The following is a 22,409-nucleotide window of genomic DNA, read 5'->3' as shown; positions in this document are numbered from 1 at the left end:
ACTAGGCAATAAAGCAGCAATAGTGAAATAAAAAAGGAACCTAAAGCAAGATACTGAACGGGACCTTATCACGTTGACTGCTGTGGGAGTACAGGACCATTCAGAGTCACACATTTATGAAACTGTGAAGGGTTTGGAATCTGTTGAATAGTCACCCGCCCTGAAACACTGCCCAGTGCCTTAGATAAATCTGCCAAAGCCCTTTTTCACCTCTCCCTCAGAACTCTTGAGCACAAGCAGGCAACAGAGCTAGAAGCCCCCAGGATAGGCACTGCAGATTTGTGTAGCACCAGATATCAGTTTTCCCCATAAACACTCAGGAGGCAGAGGGAAGTAAGCAGACAAATGATTTTCTCAGGCAGGAAGAGCAGAAATTGTTCAGAGCATCTCAAATCACATGCAGAAAGCCATCCTCTCTTGTGACCTGGGAAATAACTCTGTCCCTGTGTCCCTCGAGCAAATTGTCTTTTGTAATGGGAAGGGTTAACAGTCTCTATTAGTATTATTACATTCACTGAATGCTGCAGATAGAGACTGCAAGGAGTGAGTCAGTCTGCTTAGCTAAAGTGAATCCTGCTACCACTTCCCTTTGGTCATTAACCACTTCCTCCTTTTATTCTGCTACTATATCTCACCCAAACTTCTTGTGACTTATTTTTTGGGTCTAAGTTGGGTGCCCTGTGTTAATATTTAATACCAGTTGTTTTAAACACATTTGGTAATGCCCCTAGCGTCTGGGATAGACACAATGAGCTAATGGATAAATAACTCTTCTAAGATGGACTGCAGTTTTAAGAGGGGGAGAAAAGACTCAGCTTCTACTCTGTCCTTGAGTCTTAGATCTTTGTTCTTTTTCTATAGAGACTTACAGTTAGCAGGTACTCAGTCAAATACAAGAAACTGAGCAACCACATGGCAAATAGCAATAACACTGAGAAAACTAACATGAATCAAATAAAGTGTAAACCCTAGAAATGGCAGCAAAAACTTAGATACCTTAACAATAAGTACCCTATAAATATCTAGACAGACAGAAATAAATACATAGGTTCATGCTTTGATTGAATTGTTACAATTTATTCTTTATAAGGCCAAAAAATGTAGGAAAGGCTTCCCAGAAGATATAGCAAGGTACAGTGCCTGTCCTTAAGAACTTGCATTCTAAATTATAGATATGACACAATAATGTGGGGTGTCAAACAGTCTGAAGAGTATGGGAAGAGAAAGGACTAGGGTTGTCGATTAATCGCAGTTAACTCATGCGATTACTCAAAAAAATTAATGGCAATTTTAAAAATTTATTATGATTAATCACAGTTTTAATCGCACTGTTAAACAATAGAATACCAATTGAAATTTATTAAATATTTTGGATGTTTTTCCATCTGTTCAGATATATTGATTTCAATTACAACACAGAATACAAAGTGTACAGTACTCTATATTATTTTATTACAAATATTTGCACTGTAAAAATGATAAACAAAAGAAATAGTTTTGAATTCACCTCATACAAGTACTGTAGTGCAATCTCTTTATCATGAAAGCACAACTTACAAATGTAGATTTTTTTTTGTTACATAACTGCACTCAAAAACAAAACAATGTAAAACTTTAGAGCCTACAAGTCCACTGAGTCCTACTTCTTGTTCAGCCAATCACTAAAATATCAACAAACTTGTTTGTCTATATTTACGGGAGATACTGCTGCCCACTTCTTGTTTACAATGTTACCTGAAAGTGAGAACAGACATTCACATTGCACTTTTGTAGCTATCATTGCAAGGTATTTATGTGCCAAATATGCTAAACATTCGTATGCCCGTTCATGCTTTGGCCACCATTCCAGAGGACATGTTTCCATGCTGATGACGCTGGTTTAAAAAAAATAATGCATTAATTAAATTTGTGACTGAACTCCTTGGGGGAGAATTGTATGTCTCCTGCTCTGTGTTTAACCCACATTCTGCCATATATTTCATGTTATAGCAGTCTCGGATGATGACCCAGCATGTTGTTCATTTTAAGAACACTTTTTCACTGCAGATTTGACAAAACACAAAGAAGGTACCAATGTGAGATTTCTAAAAAAAGCGACAGCACTCAAGCCAAGATTTAAGAAGTGCCTTCCAAAGTCTGATCGGGAGGGGTAAGGAGCATGCTTTCAGAAGTCTTAAAAGAGCAACACTCTGATGCAGCAACTACAGAACCCAAACCACCAAAAAAGAAAATCAACCGTCTGCTGTTGGCATCTGACTCACATGATGAAAATGGATATGCATTAGTCTGCACTGCTTTGGATCGTTATCGAGCAGAACCCATCATCAGCATGGATGCATGTCCTCTGGAATAGTGGTTGAAGCATGAAGGGACATATGAATATTTAGCGCATCTGGCGTGTAAATATCTTGCAACGCCGGCTACAACAGTGCCATGTGAATGCCTGTTCTCTCTTTCAGGTGACATTGTAAACAATAAGCGGGCAGCATTATCTCCTGCAAATGTAAACAAACTTGTTTGTCTGAGCGATTGGTTGAGCAAGAAATAGGACTGAGTGGACTTGTAGGCTCTAAAGTTTTACATTTTTATTTTTGAATGCAGTTATCTTTTATACATAATTCTACATTTGTAAGTTCAACTTTCATGATAAGAGATTGCACTACAGTACTAGTATTAGTGAATTGAAAAATAATATTTCTTTTATTTTTACAGTGCAAATATTTATAATAAAAATAAATATAAAGTGAGCACTATATATTTCATATTCTATGTTATAATTGAAATCAATATATTTGAAAATGTGGAAAACATCCAAAAATATTTATATAAATAGTATTCTATTATTGTTTAACAGTGCGATTCATTGCGATGAATTTTTTTACTTGCTTGACAGCCCTAGAAAGGACAAAGGTGTTACAGCAATATAATAATCTGGTTATTCAGGGAGATAGAATGTAAGAACATGAATGTTATGAATTAATATTATAGATTAAGGAAAGCCATCAAGAGGTTATTTAATATAGGAGTGCCCCAGCAAACATCAGATGTAATATCAAGAGTTTAGGGGATTCATCCTTAGTTTACCTGCATCTTCCCAAAAGTACCTTCAAAATTTTCAGCACCAGGAAGAATGGCACAGAACTGTAATGTCATTATCCTCAGAAATACCACCTCCCATTGCAGAAGGTAAAATTCATTTTTTGACTTGGCTTTCTCCTCAATATAGTCTACGTACACACACAAATAAACAAACAAGAGATTGTAATGTTTATTTTTAAATATTTAGGAATTGCTTAGCTATTATGGTGGTGGGCCATATCGCATTTCCAGCAAGGCACTTTAAGCACATAAATAATCCCACTGAAGTCAACTAATTACGTATACGATTAAATGCCTTGCTGAATCAGGACACATGAAGGAAGGAAGGACAGTGTTATTAAAGTACAAATGCTGGATTGGGAGAAAACACCTCTGCCATGACATCCTGTGTGACTTTAGACAAGTCACTTGACCTCTCTGTGTCTTAGTTTCCTCCTTTGTAAAATGGGGATAATAGCAATACTTGCAAGGGTGTTTCGAGGCTGCATTAATTCATGTTTAAAATGCTTTGAAATCTTCAGAAGGAAAGTGTTCTAGAAACATTAACTGAAAGCATCAGGGCAGCACCAGCGCACGTAAGTAAGACAATAGGTATCAAAATACTTGACTTTCAGGTGTCACTATATGGAGAAGTATCAAAATCTGTGCCTGTCACAACAAATTTAAGAGTGGGAACTTCCTCGCAACATGGAAACTCTCATAAAATTCCAGCTACCCTGAGTCTCCTATTCAGAGAGGAGTGAAAACAAAAGAGCAGTTCTACAGTCAGTATTACAAATACAGGAGGACACTTTTCTTTTTTTTTTTTTTTTGGCCTTATTTCTTTAAGGAAAACAATGCCATTCTTCAGAGGTTATAAAATCATTTAAGATTCAGTGAGTAATATTTATTGTAATCATTCTCTCTCTCTAAGGTTGAGCATGAATTTCAGACTAGCTCTACATGTAGACAACATCCATTGTTGTTGTTTAGTCACCATTGGTATTGTATTTATTAATGTCTTATGTATTTATTTCTAAAATACCTAGCGGCAGATCCTCCACTGGTGTAAATTGTAATAGCGCCAATGAAATCAAGTCATTGAAGTCAGTGGAGCTAAGGCAATTTACACTATGTGGTAGATCCTCAGCTAAAGTGTGTTCAGCATTCTGGAAAATAACCCTGGAAGAAGATACAATCCCTATAGCAAGGAGCTTACAGTCTAAAGCCTCATTCCTGCAATGGACTCCAAAGTGCAGGCCTCTGCATCCATATGGAGATCACTGCAGGATTGTGGCCTAAGTAGGATACAACAATCAACATGAACAACAGCCAACTTCGTTATTTCTAATTCAGTAACCTTCAACACCTGCTTTCCTCCTTCCTGCGTTTCGCTTCCAGTATCAACTCTCTGATCATTTTCTTATAACAACTTCTATTCTAACCTTCTCTGCTTTGCACATAGCTACATAATAGAAAGTGACTGTTGGGAGAAGAGAAATCAATATAGCAAAAAGCAGAAATGTCTCCCACATCTTATTCTTGTCCCAGAACCAACATGTGAACGGAGCTCAGTAGTCACATTGGTATTGACAGTTCTGCTGAAGTGTGTGGCTCCTTCAGCTTATGAGGGAACAATTGATATGATCTGAACTGGAGCTTCCCATCCAAAAGAGATTGTTTACAAACAAAGCAGTTCGAATCCTGCAGCTACATGGGCCCAACAGGGATGGGTCATCTGACCCGATCCTCATGTTAAGATGAAGATATCAGAGAATCAATTAATGTGACTCCTTTTGACACTTTCACAAATAGCAATCCACCCTGTGGGATCCAATTAAGGTGTAGTTCGTAGTTCACAAGGAAATAACTACCTTTCTTGTTACAGGCAATGTTGGGCCGAGGGAATGGAGAATCATCAAGAAAGAAGGAGGAAGAAGAAGTTCACAGCAGACACAGACTGATCCCTCTCGGAAGAAAGATATACGAGTTCTACAATGCACCCATAGTTAAGTTTTGGTTCTACACGGTAAGCTATCTTCCTCATAATACAGGCACTTGTAAATAAGTCGGTGTCACTCCGTTGTCCATGTATCTGTCTGTACTGGCACAAATTTTCAGAGGACCTCCATTAATACATTCACAAATGCCATTTGGGGAAGCAGACTGGTATTTGCAAATTCAACCACAGTACAGTATTTGCATATACACCTCTACCCCGATATACAGCGACCTGATATAATCCGGGTTCGCATATAACCCCAGGGCTCCAGCAGCAGGGCTCGGGCAGAGCTTTAAAGGGCCCGAGGCTCCGGCTGCTGCGGGGAGCCCTGGGCCCTTTAAATCACCGCTGGGGCCCTGCCGCTGTTACCCCCGGGGCTGTGGCAGCAGGGCTCAGCCAGCGATTTAAAGGGCCCGGGCTCCGGCTGCTGTGGGGAGCCCAGAGCTCTTTAAATCACCGCTGGAGCCCTGCTGCTGCTACCCCAGGGCTCCAGCAGCGGGGCTCCGGCGGCGCTTTAAAGGGCTCGGAGCTCTGGCTGCTGTGGGGAGCCCAGGGCTCTTTAAATCACCGTTGGAGCCCTGCTGCCACTACCCTGATATAACGGGGTTTCACCTATAACACAGAAGGGATTTTTGGTTCCCGAGGACCGTGTTATATCGGGGTAGAGGTGTACAAATGATGATTTACATGGACAAACGGGTGAGCCTGTAAATGTTGTAGACCTATTTTTGGAAACAGCTGTCTCTAAGTACTACAATAATACAGCCAAATTCTGAAGTCCACCATCAGGCAGTACTCCCATTGAATTTGTTGTTGGACTCAGTGGGAGCTTTGCCTGAGTAAGGACTCCATAACTGGGTCATAATTAATTAAAGTAGGTATCAGCTACTACAGCAGTGTACTTCCTTAGATCATTTTTGTTTCGTTTGGCTAATTTTCATGATCTACCTTCTGCTGAACCCAACCCCAATTTCAGCAAATCACAAAAAAGAACTCCCTGTTTTGGGAGATGACTTGGGGGAAAAAATCATGCTTTCCTGCTGAGACCTTAATGATACATATATAAATAACACAAACAGCTCCCTGTCAGCAGAGATCAAACCATGGTGGGGAGCGTATGCTAGTAACTTACTCCAAGATGGCAAGTGTCATCCAACAAAATACTACTGAACTGTAGCTAATAAATGTTAATCAAGCTGATGAATCTAAAAACTGCTTATCAGCAGTCCAGTATCATTATGAGTATCAATGTGCATTATTCCTACCAAGACAATTCTTTCCACTGTAAGCAAAATGAGTGGCCTGGCTTGCACTACTATTTCAATCCTGAAATGGAAGAGGGAGGTCAATACTACATTTTCATTTAGACCTGTTTCTACTATTTTAAGTCCTGAGGGAGGTCAGGGTCACTTATTAATGGATCTTGGCTAGATTCATCTTCCAGAGCAAAGTAAGGCTGTGAGGCCTGGCTGATTGGACTTGAATGAGAAATGCTGCAAAATGAAAGAAAGGCAACTTCCAAGTGAGGGTTAGAATAGCTCTGAAATCAGTCTGGCTCATTTTTTTAAAAGAAGTATAGGCTAAAAACTATTCAAAAGAAATCCCCAAAATCTTTGTATTCAACAAGGGTTCAACAAGCAGGGAAAGTGTCCGTGTCAACTACAATTGTCAATATGAATGGCACAGAAAACCATTCCATTATTCTGTGCCCACCTCTAATACCGTCATTCTTAATGTATGTTGGAGTGGGCTAAACTCAGCGTGTTGTGACTGTTACTATTGAAATGGACATTGTATTTTTACAACACTAATATCCACTCATTCATTAAAGGGGCCCAATTCAACTTGGATTGGTGGGATTAGTTGCCAAGAACAGGCAAGATCTATCTAATGGTACATTTTAACTGAAAAAAGATATCAAGAGGTGGGATCACCTGGCTTTCAAAGACACTGTCCCTATGTTGTTTTGCATGGGGAATAGACCCATCATACTTTGAAGCTGTTCTTTCAATTAGATATAGGGTGACCAGACAGCAAATGTGAAAAATCGGGATGGGGTGGGGGGTAACAGGAGCCTATATAAGAAAAAGACCCAAAAATCAGGACTGTCCCTATAAAATTGGGACATCTGGTCACCCTAATTAGGTAGCAACATTTTCAGTCCAGCCAGTCCCACTCAGATTAGACATCTGTTGATTCAAAAGGACTAGACCCCAGAATAGGTCAACCTGGCTCTCCCTTTCCTTTAAACATGTTGCAAAGATCAGGTTAGCTCTAGAGAAACAATCCAATCACCAAATACAGATCTGAAAGAAGGGATGAGTCCATTTCCTCCTCCTGTTGTAAGTAGAAGAGGTAGATGTTAGCTGTGCTCATAATTATGGTCAATTTAAAGAATTTGCCTAGGTGGTTTCCAAGCCAGTGACTGAAAATAAAGCCAGCACTCAGTACTGCAAGCCTTATGCTTTTACACACTTCAACAAATTGTTTGTGTGAACTAATTGAACAGAGCAGCACTATGGACCCAATTCTGTTAGGTGCTGATCACTGTCTACCACCACTGAAGTCACTACTATGTTCCTTCCAAAATACACAGCCCCATTATGTTGCTTCCTTTTGACCTTGTTACAGCATAGGCAATAGACTTAGAGACAATAAAAAGAAAGATAAACCTACTTCTTGAAGTACAAACACTTGTAATAAGATGTCAGCGTTAACAGAACACACGCCTAAATCTCTACGCCTGGCACTGAAGATGTTCTCTGAAGAGTTTGACCTAAAATATTCTGTGTCATAGAGCTGTTGCTCGAACAGTGAGGTACTCACAGGGAAAAGAGAAGGGAACTGAGCACTGCAAAGTCTGACCAGAGTCAAATATCCCTGCCACAGAATTATTCCACAGTGACTCCATGTCACTCACCAAAGTTCCCTCACCAAAGGCTATTAAGCAAAGTAAGCATTAATGAGATGAGAGGAAAGGTCTTCTCATGGATCAGTAATTGGTTCAAAGATAGGAAACAAAGGGTAGGAATAAATGGTCAGTTTTCACATTGGAGAGCAGTATATAGCAGGTCCCCCAAGCATCTCTACTGGGACCAGTGCTATTCAACATATTCATAAATGATTAGGAAAAAGCAGTAAACAGTGAGGTGACAAGGTTTGCAGATGATACAAAATTACTCAAGATGGTTAAATCCAAAGCAGACTGAACAGTTACGAAACTGGGCATCTGGGCAACAAAATGAGAGATAAAATTCAATGTTGATAAATGCAAAATGATTGACATTGGACAACCTAATCCCACTGATGCATACAAAATGATAGGGTCTAAATTAGCTGTTACCATTCAAGAGATTGTGGAGTCATAGTTCTCTGAAAACATCTGCTTAATGTGCAGCAGCAGTCAAAAATGCTAACAATATTAGGAACCATTAGGAAAGGGATAGATAATAAGACAGAAAATATCATAATTAAACTGTATAAATCCATGATATGCCCACACCTTGAATACTGCATGTAGTTCTGGTTGTCCCATCTCAAAAAGATGTATGAGAAATTGAAAAAGTACAGAGAAGGGCAACAAAAAGGATTAGTGGTATGGAGCAGCCTCCCTGAGAAAAGATTAAAAAGACTGGGACTGGTCAGTTCAGAAAAGAGATGATGAAGGGGTGATATAAGATAGAGGTCTATAAAATCATGAATGATGTGGAGAAAGGGAATAGGAAAATGTTATTTACCCCCTTCACATAATGCAAGAACCATGGGTCACCCAATGACATTAATAAGCAGCAGGTTTTAAAATAACATAGGAAAGTACTTCTTCCCACAATACATAGTCAACTTGTGGAAAGTGTGGCCATGGGGTGTTGGGAAGGCCAAAAGTATAACTGGTTAAAAAAATAACTGGGTAAGTTCATGGAGGATAGGTCTACCAATGGCTGTTAGCCAAGATGGTCAGGGCACTACCCCATCCTCTGGATGTCCTTATACCTCTGACTGCCAGAAGCTGGGACTGATCTACCAGGGATCGATCAGTCGATAATTGCCCTATTCTGTTCATTCCAGCCACTGTCGGAAGACAGGATACTGGGTTAGATGGACTATAGGCTTAACCCAGTATAGCCATTCTTATGTTCATAGTTTCTCCTAGTTGGCTGATCAGAGGTGCTTCATTTATTTTATTTGTTTTTTATAAACGGCCTATGTCCCAACATACTAAAAAAAAAAAAAACCCACCATCTTTTTCGACCCCCTATAGATGATAGGGCAGATAGCAGAAATATGAAGGGAGAGGACCAGAGCAGTTGTGCTGCGAAGGTTGGAAAGAGGTGAGGATAGGTGGGTGAGCAACAGAAGCAGTCAGGCCAGAGCAGTAAGGATATAGATGGTCAAGGTAGTAGAAATAGTATGTATGATGACCAGGCTAGATGCAGTATTACTCTGAGTCAGGACAGGTAGTAGTAGTCACAGTTCAGGGTAACTTCACCTGTATTCCCCCCTTTTGTCCACCAAGAGCACCCACTCTAGGCTCCCGACTCCTCAGCTGTCACCTCTTTTGGGTACAGACCCTCATCTCTCCCCCTCCTCAAGGGTTTTTCCAGGTTGCACAGTTCCTTCCCTACACTATGATATCCCCAGCAAGCCAGAATGCCTAAGAAACCAGTGTTTGTGCTTTGCTTTCTCCCCAGAGGCTATGCCCAGTGTATTGCCCACAGTCATAAGTTACCATACAGCTCTTTATAAGCAAGCACATTTATTCCTAAGGTGAAAGCATTACAGAGAAGATATTAAAAAATTAAAATAATCTATGCACATGCTAAAAAGCTTACCAGAGGTTGCACCAACTCCAACCTTAGGCTCTGGTGGGTGTCACTCCTTCAAAACACACAACTGGGTTTTCCCCATGATTATAAGCTCTTAACTGTCTCAGATTCAGAACCAGAACACCAGCTGGGTAGATCAGCCTCTTTCTTTAAACAGTTCAAGTCTTTGATCTCTAAATTCTGGAAACAAGTAACCAGCAGACAGTCACCCTCTCCTGGAGGATGTAGCTTCAAAAGGCTGGGTTTTTGCGTAACTGGAGGTGAGGAATTTGCATTAACCTCTCCCTAGGCATTTTCCAGGAAATCTACTTTGCATTTATTGCCCCAAAAAGTCTATTTTTGGCACAATTTCATTATATTCCTTTAAACTCCCCACTTCACATCACATCTTCCCCCTAGAGAGGTTACATACAATTCCGGCCCATAGTATTACTGTAGTGAGTCGGTGTGGCTCCCCTCCTGCCCAGCAGAGGGAGAGCCCTTACAGACACCCAAGTGGGCGGAGTCACCGACGCCTGTTCCCGCCCCCCGGAAGTCAAGGGGCGGGACGGGAAGTATAAAAGCTGGCCGCCAGAGCTCAGTGAGAGCCCAGCCACCGCAGGGAGCAGACGTGCGTCCGGGAGCTCCCGGCCGGGAGACCTCCAAGGCCCGAGGCCGTTGCCGTAGCTGGCTGGAGCTGCCCCGAGCCCATTACGAGGAGGAGCCGCCGAAGCCCGTCCGCTCCGGTCGTTGGGAGGAGCCGCTGGAACTCCCCCACACCAACCCCGAAGGCGAGACGGCACCAGAGCCCCTCCGCCCCTGCTGTTACCCGGAGGAGCCGCCCGAGTGCAATTGGCCGGATTTCCCTGAGGAGCTGCCGGACCTGCCACCAAGCCCCGGCCGAGAGGAGCCCATGCTGGTGGACTGGACTGGGCCCGGTGCCATGGATGAGGTAGGCCCTGAGGGGGAACTTGGTGGCAGGTCCGGCAGCTCCTCAGGGAAATCCGGCCAATTGCACTCGGGCGGCTCCTCCGGGTAACAGCAGGGGCGGAGGGGCTCTGGTGCCGTCTCGCCTTCGGGGTTGGTGTGGGGGAGTTCCAGCGGCTCCTCCCAACAACGGGAGCGGACGGGCTCTGGCGGCTCCTCCTCGTAATGGGCTCGGGGCAGCTCCGGCCAGCTAGGGCAATGGCCTCGGGCCTCGGCGGTCTCCCGGCCGGGAGCTCCCGGCCGCACGTCTGCTCCCTGCGGTGGCTGGGCTCTCACTGAGCTCTGGCGGCCAGCTTTTATACTTCCCGTCCCACCCCCTGACTTCCGGGGGGCGGGAACAGGCGTCGGTGACTCCGCCCACTTGGGTGTCTGTAAGGGCTCTCCCTCTGCTGGGCAGGAGGGGAGCCACACCGACTCACTACAATTACATAAGACAATAAGGTTTTCCAAGAATGTTGCAGGAAATTGTTATATCTATCACAGCATCACCTTGGATACAGGGGATCCAAATTAAAAGGGTTGTGCATTAAGGGCAGAGAAGGTCAGGGTGGGTCTGAGGTAGAGGAACTAGGTCAGAATGATTGTATGTGTGGACAAGAAATGTCAGGTGAGTAAAAAGCAATAGGTAGGAGCGAAATGGACTGGATTGGAAATGTTCACACAGGTGACTTAGGAAGTCTAGGTTTGATAGTGGCCTCATGGAGAACCATAGAACCAAGACTGATCCCATCAGGCGTAGAGAAGATCCACGTGAGTTGTGTTAACAATGATGGGAGTGGTTATACTTGTGAAGCAGCAGTAGCAATGGAGAGGAGACCTCCAAGTATTTATTTTAGAGCTTCTACTTGGTATGCAGATTCAATTTCCATAGCTGCTGCTGATGTTCTCCTCTCTGTTTACAGATAGAAGATCTTTGCAAACTGAAATTAGGGTTCTAAACCACCTCAGAGGATCTGACTATGCTGTATAAACATTAGTTAGTGGTTACTGATGTCAAGAGAAATTTTTGTTTCCTTACAGTTGGCATACATCGGGTACCTGATGCTGTTCAACTACATTGTGCTAGTGAAGATGGATCGTTGGCCTTCTACACAGGAATGGATAGTTATCTCCTATATTTTCACACTGGGAATAGAGAAGATGAGAGAGGTAACACTATCCTGGATGAGCCAGAAACAGAAAAGAAACACAAATACTTTTCACATTTTTTTTATTTGTTTGAATTATGTTTCTCTGAGTATCTTGTTAGGTGGATTTACCACAAAGTTTCCTTTTTTCCAGAAAAGCAGAAGGGATGTTGAAATTTCTATTGCTACATTTCTCCATTTTACTGTTTTTAAAAGAAACTGTCTGTTCCACACTCCTACAACCCCCTCGGAACTTCTAAGTTCAGATTTCTACACAAAGTCTAATGAAATTGTCAGAGGCTGAGTTTCCTTCTAACATAGTCCCACTTTCCATGAGATTTCTTAGGGCTCTTCACAATGTTCCTCATAGGCATGGCTACTGAAGTAGAATTTTGGGGCTTGTTGTTTACTTTTAGGTGTGTGTGGAGGGGGTTAGAGAGAGGATTCCAACCAGAGCCCCACATCTAAATACCCCCAAACTGTCCGAAAGCTTGGCTCTGCATTCAATATTTGCAGCTGTCCTATGTCTCCATAATGTGCTGAACCAAGACTCCATAATGTGCTGAACCAAGCTCCAAACATCCTGAGCTCTGGGACCATTCATCCTAAAACATCCATGAATCCGACGAAGTGGGTATTCACCCACGAAAGCTCATGCTCCAATACATCTGTTAGTCTATAAGGTGCCACAGGACTCTTTGCTGCTTTTACAGATTCAGACTTACACGGCTACCGCTCTGATACTTGATCCTAAAACAGTTACTTAAAAGCACAACACAGGTTCAAAAAAAATTGGGCTTTAGTTTTAAATCAAATGAATAGAGAGTTACAACATGGTGGAATAGGACAGTGATTTTGTGGGCACGCACCCCATCAATTAGCCACAAGGGGGCTCTGCACCACTGATAAAAAGTTGCAGAGAATTCAGTGGATGAAAACAAATGCTGTTAAATATTTTCTGTGAATATTTGTTCCATTTTTATAATCATTCACTTCAACTGTGTGTGCACTTTCCACAAACATTTTAGGAAGACTGTTTATGGAAAAAGAGTTCTAAGTGGAGGTTGGAGATTATTCACAGAAAACTAGACTACAGTTTGTCTAAGAATTGTGCTCACCAGGTCAGGGAGCAAAAACAGACCATATGACTGTGCTCAAACATACTCAAATTCCAAATGTAGAATACTCAAAACAAACTACTTGCAAACAAGCTAAAGGCAAGAAATTATTCATGGAAATTGTTTGGTGAATAGTTTCAAATGACAAACAAATTCAGGGAAATTGTAAACTCCTCACAGATGATTTTGCAAACAGAAAAGAAGCTAAATTCACAGAATAAGTTATTTTATGCATTATTTTTCCAACTGTGTATTCTCCCAAAGCTATGTTCAAATAGTAACATCAGTGTTTTGGATGAAATGCACAACCAAGGCCCTTGTGGTCATTAAAGACCCCTGGCTCTTTTATGTGTAGTTTGGGAACACTTTTCTGTAGTTTCTTTAAATGAGATTTTTTTTTGATTAAACACCTTTCTACCTCTCTTCCTTTACCCTTTAGTTCAAAATTGAATCATTCAGTTTGGGAAATGGAAAGTGAACAGTGAATTTTTTGTCACTTATAGGGGATTTTAGAAAGATGTATTTGGTTTTGTTTTACAAATGAATAACTCTTGATTATTTTTTTTAAAAATAGCACATTGTGAATATATCACAGATGGAGTTTGATTGGCTAGACCACAAGGTATCTAAAGATGGGTCAGAAGCATGTACGGTATTCATGAAGGATGTCATAGCAGGGACTTCATCAGATTTGCTTTTGGCCTTTATAAAATATGAATGTTTGCCATGTGTTTTCTATGGGGCTTAAAGTGAAGATAACATATATCCCCTTCTATCCTTCTTTCATGCCCTTCAGATATTGATGTCAGAACCTGGGAAGCTGTTACAGAAGGTAAAAGTGTGGCTCCAAGAGTACTGGAATGTTACAGACCTCATAGCCATTCTCCTGTTCTCTGTCGGAATGATACTTCGTCTGCAGGATCAGCCATTCAGGAGTGATGGGCGAGTCATATACTGTGTTAACATAATTTACTGGTATATACGTTTGTTAGACATCTTCGGCGTGAACAAGTATTTGGGACCATATGTTATGATGATTGGGAAAATGGTAAGATAAGTTTCCTCATTCTTTCCATATTTTCTTAGCATTTGTTTGATTTTATTTGTTTGGGTAGGCAGAATTAAATCACTACAAATCACTAGTATTTTCCTATGATCCTAGCAATCAGTGCCTTTATCTTATGTCAGCATCATGGCAAACCCACATCCTCCAGATTGGCCTTATATATAAGAGATCAGCATCTAGCTCTTCTCCAGGCTTCTGCAGATTTTTATATGTGAATCTTCTATTTTGCGTGGCAACCTCAGAAACCCCCTTTTAACAGCAAAGTTATCTCACTAGTTTCTGTGCCTCAGTTTACCCAGGTCTAAAGTGAGGGATAATAATTCTCACCTACCTTGAAGACATGCTTTGAGGTCTATTTAATTAACTAATATTTTTGGAAATGCTTTCAGATCCTTAGAAGAAGGATGCTATAATAAGGGTGGTGTGTTCATATATTGTTAATATTTATTATAATAGTGGTCTTGCTATAGCTTGCTGCCCCATATTAGGATCACTTCCTGTCTTCCCCATCTTAGGCCTCACATCTGTGTTACCTTGATTTTCTTCTGTTCCTTCCTGGTGATGTCCCCAGTTGCTTCGGCAGAACTTTGTCAGGGTCATGTCACGTTTTATCTCTGGGGAAGCACCAAAAGGAACCCTCCCTATGAGAGCTGAAAATCCATTCATGTGACCACAGCAGCTAGAGTTGCCAACTTTCTGACCGAACAAAACTGAACACCTTTGCCCTGCCCCACCCCAATCCCTCCCTCCCTTCATCGCTCGCTCTCCCCCACCCTCGCTCATTTTCACCGGGCTGGGGAGGGTCCCTTTTTGACCAGGTGTTCGGTTGAAAACTGGACACCTGGCAACCCTAGCATCTGTAATTGAATCACATTGCATGTACATATTAGGGCATTAATTTTAACATGTTATATCTAATACAACACATATTCAAGTGTACTGAGTTAGAAATGCTGTGAGATCCACAGCTTTGAATTTCCTCCCTTTTGTTGGTTTAAAATTTCAGCTGTAACACTGCATTAATGTTGGATTTTTTGCCTCTAAAGCCAGATTCTCAAAAGACAGAAAGTCAAGTCCACATACTAAAAGGCACCTTCAGTAGGTGTCCATGTAAAATAACTGCATGTAAATGCCCATGCGCACTGTATGAGTATGTACGGGACTAACTAGCCTCTTAAGTGCACATCTGTCTGATTTACATGCTCATGTTTGGTGTAGACCTCTGGCTTCCATTTTCCAAAATTAGGCCCCGTCATGTGTTCCAAATGTTTAGACTGTGTTTAAAAATCAATATTAAAATATCACTGACACATAGCAGAGCTGGGCCAATTGAATATTAAATTTACCAGATAACACAAATATTAATAATGCCTGACTAATATGAGCGCAATACTCAGTAAACCTAATAGCATCCTCATTATGGTTCAGAAGTAGTCTTTTGCCTATTGAATCTGCCATGGAGAACACTTTATACTTTCAGCAGCAGACCCAGTCTGTCAACTGCAGTATAACATCCGTCTCTCCTTGTACCAGTGGGGACGGGGACAATACCTGCTCTCTCCTCTGTGCAGCTAAGAGTTAGACTCACTCCTGGGCCTTGGATTAGGGGAAGCATATAGAACCCTACACTTCAAGGCAATGAGTGCCAGAGAGCCCTAGACTTAGGATCCACCAGTGCAAAATACTGGCTCTCTTCCTGCCACCAAAATAACCAGTTCACCCTCTCTTTAGTGTGTTACCTTCTTAGGGTCCGAACTGATAGCAAAGAATCAAAGGGAAAGACCCATTTTAAGGAAAAAAGAGAGACCACAACAGAAACTGTTGAAAAGTATTTTTTCCTGCAGAAAGGCCTTAGAGAGTCTATGGATTCCTTCAGGGGAGCCAAGGGAACCGTGATTACAGGACAGTGAATAGAGAGACCTCCCAGAACTGCAAAGTCCAAATAGAAAACACTCAAGATAAAAACGGCTGCTGCTGCAGATTACTGAAAGGAGAAAACAGGCTTCCAGACAGAGAGGAGAGAGGAAAAGATCAGACAGAAACCATTGCAATAGCTCCTGTCCCACCTCAGTCTAGTTTGTCCCAGACTGTAATTCCTCCTTCTGATGATCCATACCAGCATTGCAGCTCAAACTGCCTGTCTCACATAAAACTACAAAAGAATGTCAAAACAGCCATGTATTCCTCTGTTTGTCACTGGTACCATACACAGCCACATTTTTTTACCCATCTGCTCAGCAAAGGCAACTTGGAGACCAATTTGCTACTGGATAGATTGTCAGACCCCTACTAGCTGAGGCACTGGCAGTCAGCATTATGATGAATTGACATTAAGGTCACTGAATCCAATTCAGCAGTGACATGAATGGTAGCATATGTTGCACCTTGGGGGTAGCAGGATCTGCAAATGGGTGTAAGTAGCAAAATAATGTAATTTGCACCTCTGAGATATCCCTGCATGTGCACAAGGAGTGTAACCTCCCACTGCTTTGGTATTCTATGGGGCCAAATGCATCCCTGCCATAAATGGGTTCGACACCCATTGCAGGCATTGGGAGTTGTGCCCACATAGCCCTTGGAGCACTGGGGAAGGCATAAGTTAAGTTAGGGGGACTGCTTTATCTTACGCCCTTCTGCTATTTGATTTTTATACTTTATCCCTGTTTTCATGCACTCAGCATTTTTGACATACCCATTTTGCCCATACAGTGAATGCCCAATTGGTACGAGTTGCACAAATTTGCCATCACACCCGTTTTCTGGCCACCTTATACCCAGTGTGTAACTGACAGCCCCGTTTATATCGCTCATATACTTACGTGCAGTTGCTTGCTCCAGGCTGTATTTGGTTCACCGACTACATTTTTGTTTAAATCACGTTTGATTTTCGTTCTCTAGGTTCTATCTAATCTCCTCTTTCATTTCATGTGCTTGGGAAGTACACAAGTAAAGCATGTGAAGGATCTACTTGATTAAACTTATTTCTACCAAACAAGCCTTATCACAGCTACTGTATTCTCCAAAAGGCCCATATTTAGTATCAACTGTACCATCATCCTATTTATATTTATGTGGAATTTTAAATCATAAGCAAGGTTTTAGACTCTTCAGACAAGGGGCAAGTTTCTGACCTTACTCCCTCAAGTATTTCATTAATTTCAATGTGTCAGAGTAAGCCAAATTACTATCTCTTCATCTGTGTCTGTACAGAACCCAGCACAATGAGGCACCGATTGTCACTAGGCCTTTAGGTGCTGCCAGAGGATTAATGATAAGTGTTACCACTAGATTCATTAAAAACAGTGCATAAAATTGTGCAGGCTGAAATTAAATCAGAAATGGGAGGGGGCACTAGAGGTATAAAACAAAGAGGATGGTGCCTTTGAAATGGCTGGATTTGCCATTACCTTCTTATTTCAGTGACTGAATGTGCACATTTTTAAAATCTACTTTTTTGATTTTTATATAATGATATAATTACTTTTCATTTGCAGGTAGGATGAAATGTCTCTGACATGATGTCACAAGATTAAGAGGTGTATCAAACACTTTTCCATACACAGACTAACATCCAAACTGTATTTCTTTTGTCAGCAAGTTAGAAATTGCTGTGGGGCTAAACTTTTATATATTTATAAATCTATTAAATAAATATATTGATACAGGAACAATTCACATTTTGTCAGCTAACTGAGCTTTTTCAAATAGATGATTAAACTGTTGAACAATTAAGTTAAACTAGCCATTGTAATTTGGTACAACAGGCAAACACACCCTAATCCAATCCCCAGTAAAATCAAAAGGAAGACTCCTATCAACTTCTTTGAGTTTTAGATCAGGCAGATTGAGAGGGCTGAGCCTAGAGATGAGATGACATCTTGCTTGTGGACAAGACAAAAACAAATGAACTCTTATTTCTAGCAACAAGAGCCCCAAACATCATGATTGCTGATAAACAATATACCAGAAGGTTAAAAGGTTCTCTTATGGTAACATCAAAGATAATTGTCAATATGTTTGGTTACTTCCCTGACATTTTGGTACATCTGCCTGAAATCAGTGCTTGAGTTGGAGTGGGAAAGAGATGGCATGCTCCAGCTTGGTCTTCACATGTTTTCTCTCTGCAGCAGTAGAGGAGCCTTAATCTGGTCTCTAAAATTGTTTCCCCATATTTTTCATACCATAATATGTTGTTAGTTAATTTATAATATTTATTTTTTCAGTTTACATAGCACCTATGATAGATATTCTAGGCATTCCCAAGGGTTACTCTTCCTTTAATATCCTTTCTTGGGGTTCTCATCCCTATTGCTAGTGCAACATCTGTCCCCAAACTCATGCCTAAGATCCTATCCAGTACCTACTGGGCTTGATGTGTGTGTATTGGGGCACTGAGGATATCCCTTTTTCCTAAGCACTTCCCTGAATGCGCAGACATTATAACCATGTGGTAATGAGTAATTTGCATATGCTAATGAGACACTGCAGAGGGGAGATGTATCCGGGCTGAGCCCCTATGATATTTTCATGTTATCTTTTGAAAATTCACCCTCCCCTGAGTCCTCTGACCTCTGCTGGTCACCTCCAAACATGCGGGTCTCTGGTCCTTCCACTGACCTCCTATCTCACTGGTCACCACTGTGCCTGTCCATTATGTTGCACTAACGAACTGCCATTATGTTATGCCACTCACTATTCCAGTGTGACCAAGAGAGGTTGAATCCTTATGCTAGCTCCAGCCTCAGTTCCTTTCCCCTGGGACATTGCCTGCTGCTAGCTAAATAGATGACTCTGCCCATGGCTGCCCCTCGTTTTTGTCGACGCCACCTGTAGCATAAGAGCAGTGCTTCATCTTGCAAGTGTGGCCCAAACTGGGTTGGGCAGACATCAGTGAATTTGTAGTAGTTGCAGGCAGCCCGTGCAACCAAACAGTAGCTTATAATTTCAAACCTGCAAACACATTCATAACAAGCTTTGAAAATCTCACTGAAAATGAACTCGGCCAAACCAAGCACCCAATTTCCCCACTCATCACCTTTGAAAACTCCAGCCTGTATGTACAAAATTGTATCCTTAAACTTTACATTTTTTTCATTATATCAAGGTTGAAACATACCCAAATAATTTTCTCTAATTTGTTTCCTTTATCTTTGTTTCTCCCTCCTGCGCCCTTTAGATGATAGACATGATGTATTTTGTCATCATTATGTTGGTGGTTCTGATGAGCTTTGGTGTCGCAAGGCAGTCAATTCTTTTCCCCAATGAAGAGCCTTCATGGAAGCTGGCAAAGAACATTTTTTACATGCCCTATTGGATGATCTATGGGGAAGTGTTTGCAGACCAGATAGACCGTAAGCGTGTTTATGATTCTCATACTCCAAAGTCAGGTATCCAATTTTGATCAGGTGATGTCTTACAAGATCATTTGTATGTTCTCAATAAATGGCTCGAGATAGGGGACTCGTTCATTGAAGAAGATATTCACAGAAAAGCTATTATTGGTAGCTGCTAGTATTGGGGTACCAATTTCTGTATTGCTAAATTTTATCTTTTATATATATATATATATATATATATATACACATACATGACTTTTTTAAGTGATTGATTCTTTTTAAATGCTTAAGGGTGTTGGGGTGAAGAAAATCTAGGTATCCATGAAGAGTTCTTTGGTATATTTAGGACATAGCACTCCACTCCTTTTCCATCCATTGGTTTTGATTTTGGAATGAATACACCAGTTTTGCTCAACTTGGTATTGAGAATCCAGTCTGAAAATACTGAGCCAGCTCTTCAGCTGGTAAAAGTCGGCATAGCTGTACTGAATTGAATGGAGTTACACTGACTTACACTAGCTGAGGATTTGCTCCATTGAGTTTTGCTTTTACTGGGACCTGTTCACTGCTACCACCCGTATGTTAAATCATGTGATGCGACCCTTTGTGGACGGTGGATATATTACTAAAATTTTGTTTCATTATTTATTGAGAGGTGAGTTTGTGCTCAGTTCAGTGCAAATAGAATGGAAGCCATCATTTCCAATACATTCTCCTAAGGATTTATTTGGCTGGCAATCTGGAAAATGCCAGTTTTCTATTTAAATTAAACCTCATGGTGCCAACAGGCGTAGTATGGCAAAGGAGATGTGTGATCATGTGAAATGATGCAGTGTGAGGAATGGAAAAAGCTAAGAACCATCTTTTTAACAAACACTGACATGCAAGAGATGCTCAACCCCTTCATTTCTGCTTAAATGTGCATAGGTCTTGGAAGTACTTACAAACGAATATCTCTACTAATGGTAGAGAGAGCCCATTGAATCTATATAAATATAGCAATTCAAATACTAGGTACAGCCTTAAGGAAGAAGTGTGCTTCCATGATGTATCTTGAGCTCATTCAAAAAAGAATTTAGAATGGTGTTTTGACTTTCCCTAGATTATTTAGATCCAGATAATAAACTTATCTGCATCACCATTCATCCCCTTTATTGCCCTTTAGATGTAGACTGTGTGCTCCATGAAAGGTGACTCAGAGAGCCCTATTTGCATTCTTTCTTGTCATGTCCATGGAACCCTATGCCAAATGCAAATAGTCTCCTTTTATGTTACCCCTCCATTATGTTCTCAAAGGCAACATGGCTTTCAAGCAAATAAATATCCTGAAACCCAGAGAATTTCTCCCTGTATTTACCTTTCCACTTGGTTCCATCTTTTTTTTCCTCCAGAAATCCATTTTACTTCCAAGGGTATAATAATTGGGGGCTGATATTATCCCTTTAAACTGTGGCTCACTTTTACAAATGGAATTCTGTCTGTCCCTCTACAAGTGGCCATTTATTGATGTTGTACTAAGAAACTACCATAGTGCAACAAGTGCGGCAGTCTGGCTGGATAAGAGGATTTTTTTTTTTTAAATGAAGTGCTGATTGTAGTTTAGAACCCTGCAATCAGAGAGAGATTATTTTAACATGAGTGGAGTATGGCTGTTGGGTATCTGTAACAGGCTGGCAGACTCTCTGTCCTTGCATAGGGATCCAGGGCTAATCTAGTGAATAATCCTGATGTCCAGTGCTTAAACCTTGCATAAAAGTGCAGGGTAATTACTGCTGAGTCATAAAGGCAGGTGCATTATCTTAACTCCAACCAGGTATAAAAGGAGTTATTTTGTCCCTCTCTCTGAGGAAATTAGGGGTTTTAACAGATGAGGTCCTTCACAGAAACTCTAAGAGCAGCCCCTACTTCTTTCTCTGTGAGTGAGAGAGAGACAGAGAGAGACTAATACTGTGCAAGGTATTAGAGTCTGCCATTCTCTTTCAGTGTTTTTCAGTACATCACAAAATATATGTTATCCCATGGAATAGAATGAAGAATGCACTGATTAACTGACACACAATTGTGTTTTTTTTTTTTATATTGTTATTTTTTCACTGTTTGGAAATTTACTGCCATATATTCTCCACACTGTTCTAAGCTAAATCAGCCACTGTATTCTATTTAGAGTGACTGTACTTTCTCAAATGTGATTCTAAGAGTGTCCTAAAAGCTGTTGTGCCACCTCTAAAATGTAATCAGATTTCACAACCTGTGGTTTTACTTTCCTCTTCATATTATGTTGAAAGGATTGCTCAGATTATTATTATATTTTTTTAATATTTGTATTTTGGCCATGAATTCTGGATTCTGCCACAGTGCTGATCTCTGGCATGTTACACAATGGAGCTGCATGCTAGAGATTACTTGTGTCTATTTGAGAAATGTACAAAAAGTGTATGTTACTCTAAAATGTGTTTTTTTTTCTTTTATCTCTTTCTTTGGATTTGTGAAGCATGTTGTAAAGCTGGCCAGATCCACCTCATCAGCTGGCAGCCTGTCCATCCAGTAGATCTGCTCTTATTTTTAATTTTATCTCAAAATACTGCGCTCTTAAAAAAACTAAGCAGTCATATTTTTCTAATTTATTGCATGGACTGTATGTGTTTATATATATCAATAAATACCTGCATTCATTTCATGTGGGGGGAAAAATCGCTTAGTTGAAATGTTTATAGATGCTCAACAATGCACTGTGGACATTGAATCTCACTAGCAACTCAAAAGTGGGGACAGTTATACTCTCACTTCCAGGAGTTAATATATAACCCAGTGGTATGCACTATTACATATGCAGTATATAAATACTATACTCATATAGATTATTGGCTAGCAATCAATCATAAATAAGGCCCTA

The 22,409-nt window shown here is 40.9% G+C and overlaps 1 protein-coding gene across 4 annotated transcripts in view; it reads left to right on the top strand.

The window, feature by feature from the left end:
- Window positions 1-22,409, top strand: part of TRPM3 (transient receptor potential cation channel subfamily M member 3) — a 621,784-nt gene that overhangs the window by 581,948 nt on the left and 17,427 nt on the right. For all 4 annotated transcript variants that reach the window (XM_065406154.1, XM_065406153.1, XM_065406152.1 and 1 more), the window contains 4 exons: window positions 4,967-5,107; window positions 11,890-12,018; window positions 13,911-14,162; window positions 19,357-19,531. In XM_065406154.1, the coding sequence (XP_065262226.1) occupies window positions 4,967-5,107; window positions 11,890-12,018; window positions 13,911-14,162; window positions 19,357-19,531 (697 nt within the window). The remainder of the gene's footprint in view (window positions 1-4,966; window positions 5,108-11,889; window positions 12,019-13,910; window positions 14,163-19,356; window positions 19,532-22,409) is intronic.

Source organism: Emys orbicularis, chromosome 6 (assembly GCF_028017835.1).
Source record: "Emys orbicularis isolate rEmyOrb1 chromosome 6, rEmyOrb1.hap1, whole genome shotgun sequence".
NCBI lineage: Eukaryota > Metazoa > Chordata > Testudines > Emydidae > Emys > Emys orbicularis.
This window is presented reverse-complemented; position numbering and strand designations above follow the sequence as displayed.